The sequence below is a fragment of the Struthio camelus genome, chromosome 10 (genome assembly GCF_040807025.1).
Source record: "Struthio camelus isolate bStrCam1 chromosome 10, bStrCam1.hap1, whole genome shotgun sequence".
Classification (NCBI taxonomy): domain Eukaryota; kingdom Metazoa; phylum Chordata; class Aves; order Struthioniformes; family Struthionidae; genus Struthio; species Struthio camelus.
The window spans coordinates 12,835,711-12,841,710 of NC_090951.1; the positions used below are offsets into that span (position 1 = coordinate 12,835,711).

At 46.5% G+C, this 6,000-nt stretch overlaps 1 protein-coding gene across 1 annotated transcript; it reads right to left on the minus strand.

Moving 5' to 3' along the window:
- Positions 1-209: 209 nt before the first annotated feature.
- PDCD5 (programmed cell death 5) lies at positions 210-4,756 on the minus strand. The gene is made up of 6 exons (XM_068956241.1): positions 4,565-4,756; positions 3,555-3,595; positions 2,193-2,254; positions 1,710-1,801; positions 1,383-1,454; positions 210-360 (listed from the first exon to the last, which is right to left on the minus strand). The coding sequence occupies exons 1-6, from the start codon at positions 4,628-4,630 to the stop codon at positions 313-315; spliced, it is 381 nt and encodes a 126-aa protein (XP_068812342.1). The 5' UTR covers positions 4,631-4,756; the 3' UTR covers positions 210-312.
- Positions 4,757-6,000: the final 1,244 nt, after the last annotated feature.

Below are 6,000 nucleotides of genomic sequence, written 5' to 3' on the forward strand. Positions count from 1 at the left end.
TCTCCAATAGCAGCAAGTTAAGGGTGCACATGTGCTGAAAGCATAGCTTACACACTGAGAAAGGGGTAACAAAACGTTCACGCTAAGGAAGCAATGGGGAAATCCCACACTGCTCAGGCCTCTGATACTACAAAAATTTAAGTTATAAAATCCCCTTCTCAGATTTATTTTACAGGACAAGTTCATTTGTTGGCCTTTATTAAAAAAAAAAAAAGAAGTAAACGTAAACATTTTCAGGTCTTTCTTTCTGCCCGATACAGTATGTTGCCTTTTTTCCAGGCAGTTTGTTTGGCAGACAGTCTTACGGGGTATTTAATAATCATCCTCTTCATCAGAATCCAGTACTTTTCTTCTGTTGAACTAAAATGAAATACATGAAAGGAAAATACAAGGGTCACAGTAAATCCAACATAAAGCAAGCCTTTGAAACTCTACACGTTTGACAGTAAGTACAAAATTTTCAGTGCTTTCTCACAGCATGAATTACTGCAGCTTGCATAGGAGCAGAAGATTTCCCCCAGTGCAACACCCTCTCCTCCCCCCAGTACAATGGTACGGTATAAAAGCAGAGCATTACATAGCTAGTCTAACTGAAATAGATTAATTGTCACGAGTCAAATTTTCCTTGCCTCGTTCTCCTCTTTCTTCCCCAACATTTGCTTCTAGCAAATGCCAGATACAGGATATGGTCCATGACAAATCTTTCATCTGACTTGGTGCAATCTAAGCATCATCTACGTCCCCTCAGCCTCTTTATGGTCACTCACGGGCGCTTTTTCTGGAAACTCACTCCTGTGATAAGGAGAATAGAGTCCCCACATACAGAATTTCTAGGGCCTGAATTATGCTGCAGAACTATGGATAGCTCTGCCATGTTTCTTGCATTTTTCAAGGACAGTATCTTCACAATTGGGCATGTATCCACCCAGTGAAGAATCTCATACGTTTCTCAGTAACATAGCTTCAAATTTCACAGGAGCCTACCAGCAGAACTGTAGCAGAAAAGCAGTTACTAGCACTAGCTATTAACACAGCTAGGCCTGTAGCACTAGCTGTTTTCTACTTACCACAGCCAAAAGTACTTTTCTGCTGGTCAATGCACTACTGTGACTGCCTGCCATTTACACTGTTCTCCCTATTTGTCTCGCCAACAGAACCCCGATATCCCCGTGCTAATATCTGCAAATTATCTACTGATTAGGATAGCTATGACTAAATCCCAACACTTATCAGTGTGGGGAAGAGGGTGATAAACAGAAAGCATGTTCTACCCTTAAGTGAAAGGGTGCAATACATGCAATTTTTCTACTCGAGTCATTCGTTTTCATATTGGATATTTCATATTTTCCTAAACAAAATTGCATTTATGAAATGACACTTACCTTTACCGTTGTTTTCTTTTCTGTTTGCTGACTCACTTTTTCAAGTATTTCTATCAAACCCTGTTCTGACACCTAGGAAAGCAGAACAAAAGCACATAAACGCATTCTGAGAGCTGCTTAGCATCAAGTAACTGAGTTACGCTTCCTCTTTGTGTAAATGGCGTTTGGCTGACGAAATGATATAGCATACAGTATTTAGAAACTCTCAGCTATCTCTCCCAGTCAGGTAATTTACAGATAATAAAAACATCAGATATGCTTTGTGAGAGTATTAGGTTTGAAAACTGACAGATGTGAGAAAGGGAGAATTAGAGAAACACCGCTCACCTTTCCAGGTAGCTGGCCAAATCTTGCCATCTGTATCAGATAATTCTCCACTGCTTTTGCTTTATCTGGTTTCACAAGTGCCAAATTGCTTACTGCAACAAAAACAGGCTCTGTTCATTTTACTTTAAAATGAATAACTTCACCAGTACTAAAAAAGTGACAAGTGCCGCTATAAAACTATCTTATTCATTGTCACTTTCATTCAAAATATTTGTTTGCAATTAGTTTAACTATTTTTCTCTCACTGTGATTATCACTATTAATTCAATAAAGTATTTGATTAAAAATATTCAGATGTCAGTTAACGGCATCCCCACCAATCACTGATATTATCATTTGAAAAGCTGTAATAGTTTTACCTTCCCACCAATTATAGTATTTTTCTAGTTTGCCCTCTATACAGCCACGTAAGTGTCTGATTTAAGCAGCACAGGAGTGTAGTAGAAGATAATTTTTAAATTAGAAAATTACTTGAATACTTACATCTTGCACGAGCTGCTTGATCTAGAACTTGAGCTAAAATAGTATTTCTTATCTCTGCTTCCCTGTAATGAAAAATTAGTTACACATTAGAAGTGAGATTTCAAATACTTAAAATAATATGCACAAAACAGCCAAGTTTACAGAAGACTCAATTCCCATAAGTGACTTTTTGGAGTCCCTTCTGACCCTACATTTATAAGGTCTCTTTAATAGCATTTTCTGTGATGGGTAGCTCTACGTATTTTGAAGATAAGGTTAAGTAACTGACATCATTTTCCAAAAAAAAAAAAAAAAAAATCAGGATAGAGTTATAGGTTATTTACATTTATAGCTTATTACAGTTTACTGATATATTTTGCTAGAAAGACACACGCTAACCACTTTAAAGATTCAAAGATTCTGCATTCAGTTCCATGTGCAGCTTCACCAAAGGCAGTGTTTTTTAGAGCAGGCATAAGGAACAGCCCACGCAACTGAAAGACTCAACCAGAAATTGACATTTACTTAACATTTTTCAACAAGTCTTCATACACTTTCAACAGCTGACTGACAGTCTGGGTTGCAAAACCAGAATTTATGTATTTCAGTTAACAAACTTTGACTATGCGCTCTCACCTCAAGCTCTTGCAAAAGCCTGGCTTTTTAATTTGTTTAATTTCTACTTAGTGAAAATTCTAGATGTTGTGCCAAACTAAGCTCTGACACCAAGCATTTTGTTTCAGCTTAACTGCAACAGAAACCCCAGAAAAATGAAATCGACTAGGAGAGCATGTTCCCATAGCACCCACAGAACCAAACCTCACTCAGAAAAAACTCCCAACTTCTTTGGCTTTGGCGGGAGTTCTGCTTCAGGAATAAGCTAAAGCAAGAATAGCCAGCCTTCCAAACCATCTTTCAGGATTTTCTCATGACCAACACTCACTAACACTGAAAAGCTAAGGTTCCTGAGCCCAAGAAACAGGTGACTGGTGGGAGTGACAAAGACTCCCCAAAGCATCCCATTGTATCTCTAAGGGTCTCGAGGCTATCACATTCAGCTGAAACCAGAGGTAAAAGTGAGCAGCTCCTGCTGGTTTTCATAGTCAGGATGCAGACTGCCAGACATACAGGCAAACAGAGCTAATTGTGGATCATTCAACACGGTCATGGCACGGGAGCCACACTTGGACTACTCAAAAATCAGATGTTAGTCACCCGTGGATTGCATCTTTCACTTTTCCATTTATTTATTGGTGTTTTTTCCAACAGCAACAGAATTTCATTTGAGTATTCCCAAGAAGTTAAATAGTCAAAACAGTTAGTACCAGGCTCAAAGCTAATAGATTTAGAACACTATTAAAGAAAAACAGCTCCCATTCGTACCTCTGTTTTGCCTCCTGTTGTGATGGATCACCAGAAGGATCCTAAAGGGTAAGAACAAGATAAATGATTAACATTATTCCAAAAACATTCCACATAGGACCACAAACTTAAATATTCCAGCAGAGATTAACATAAGCCAAACCTGCCTGGCCATGGACTAGATCCTGAAAAATAAGAATGGGCAGCCCTAGTAAATAAACATGCAATACTGGTGGTTGCTCTCTTTACGTTACAATAACATAAACTAGCGTAATGACTAGTGCTACTGGATACGTCCACAGACTGCTGTAGGACATAAGAGGCCTCCTCCTTAGGTTTAAGGGAACAAGCTTTCCTGAGGCCTAGAAAACAGCCAAAAGCATTAAACCTGTTAAGGTCAGCTAACGACAGATAAAATTCAACATAATGGTTCATATTTACCGATATACAAGAAAATACAAGCCTAACATGATATTTTGGGATTAAAATAGGCAGCTGTAGCAAAGGAAAAAAAAAAGCAAGCAAACTGAACTTCATGCTGTACCTGCAACTCAAAGTTTACAGGCAACACTTTAAAGCATAACAGGAAAACCACAAAGTGAAGAAACAAGGCTGAGCACAAGTAGGGAGTAGAGAACAGGGACCCCCCCCCCCCCCGGAGGAACAAGGAGAGAAACCGACAGGTTTCAACTCTAAACGCATGAACGATCGAAGAAATGACAGCGATCCACGCAACCGTGAGCGGCACGGAGAAAGGCCGGGGCGGGGGGCGGCTGGGCGCCGGGAAACGCCTCCTCACCCGCGGAAACGCCTCCTCACAGCGGCGCCCACCCGCTTCGCCGCCCGTTTCATCGCGTTTCGCTAAAAGCCGCCCGTTATAACGGCACACGCCAGCGGCAGGCTCGGCAGGCAGGCCCTGCCGCCCCCGGCCAGCAGCCTGCCTCCCCCCGGCGCCGCGCGGCTGCCGAGGGGGCCCGGGCCGGCGGAGGGAGCGGCGGGGCTCGGCCGGGGCGGCGGCGGCCGCGCCTTACCCCGTGCTTGGCCTGCAGCTCGGCCAGGCGCTGCTGCCGCAGCGCCTCCAGCTCCTCGTCCGCCATGGCTGGGGGCGGGCGGGCGCCTCGCGCAGCCGCAGCCCGGGCGCCGCCCACTGCGCCTGCGCCGCCGCGCCAGGCGTTACTAATCCAGCGCCGAAGGCAGAGGGCGGGCACGCGCCGGGGCGGGGCGCTGGCCTCGCGTCGCCTCGCGTCGCCTCGCGTCGCCTCGCGTCGCCTCGCGTCGCCTCGCGTCGCCTCGCGTCGCCTCGCGTCGCCTCGCGTCGCCTCGCCTGATGGCGCGGCAGCTCTGTGAGGAGCTCGCTCGCCCGCTTCCGCTGTCTGCCCGGCCGCGGGACGGGCTGGGTGAAAAGGCAGCCGGCTGTCAGCGGCGTTTTTGGGGCTACGGCGCTGGTCCCCAGCTGCCCTCAGCCGCCGCGGCCGCGCCTCGGGCGGGCCGTTCCTGTCAGGGCACTGCCCTCGCGCCCTGCTGTCTGCGTCCGGGCCTTGCCGCGGGCAGCTCCCCCGCCGCCTTCCAGCGTGCGCCCTGGGCGCCGGGAGGGGCCTCGCCGGAGAGCTGCCGGCAGCGTTGCCCCGCGCCTGGCTCGTGGCGTTGCGAGCTTGCTTCCCTCTTGCAGTTCCCGGGGCTGCCGGACTGGCAAACCCGCGTGCCCTTTCATTTCCCCAAAGGGGTGGTGGCAGCTGCAGCAGCAGTGACCCTATGAAGAGAAAGCGGGGGAAATCGCCTCTTTTTTTGAGGCGTGCTGACATAGCTGCTGCACATCAGGAGGCCTCATCAGGCCGGATCAGGCCTGCTTGTTCTACGGCTGAGTTTCCGAGGATGCAGCGCGGAGCCGTTACGTTATGCCAGGCGAGCTGCCTGGGGAAGGAGCGTTACTCTGGTACATCCCGTTTTCCTCTGTCCTTGTAGCTTCTGTATCACAGCTACTGAATTTAGTTAGTTTGTACTTCAGCAGTGCTTTCTCTCCCTCAAAAAAGCCCTTGGTTATGCTTCCCACATGTGCAATGTTGACTGACATTTGCCCAAGCTCTGATCAGTCGTGATGCCCCAGGAAGTAACTTACCACGCTGTAACCGCTCATTCCAAGTTCAAGTCACAGCTGGCAATGGGGACTGCAAAAAAAAAAAAAACAATGAAATGCTGCTGCTTCCTGTCCCTCAGTTAGGAGCTATGACCCCCTTTCTGGGACCTAACAGTGGGGAAAGCCGACAGCAGGCGCTAGCCTTCCTTGGATACAAGGCTGCTCCAGTATCAGCTCAAAGTGACTGTTAAGGACACGCTCACTTGACTACTTCGATCTTGCCAGACGAGTGATGTGGACATTCCAGATTATGGCTTTTAATGTTGGTCGGAATTGCGTGTTCTAGTTAAAAGCTGTACTTGGTCCAAGCACGCTTTCAGATTTTATTTAACC

Excerpts from the sequence above, each read along its gene's own strand:
- PDCD5 (XM_068956241.1), bottom strand. The coding sequence starts at position 4,630 with ATGGCGGACGAGGAGCTGGAGGCGCTGCGGCAGCAGCGCCTGGCCGAG. Across the intron at positions 1,802-2,192 it reads TCAAGCAGCTCGTGCAAGAT|TAAGCAATTTGGCACTTGTG; the intron begins GTAAGTATTCAA and ends TTTTTGTTGCAG. Across the intron at positions 361-1,382 it reads AAAAGAAAACAACGGTAAAG|TTCAACAGAAGAAAAGTACT; the intron begins GTAAGTGTCATT and ends ATTTCATTTTAG.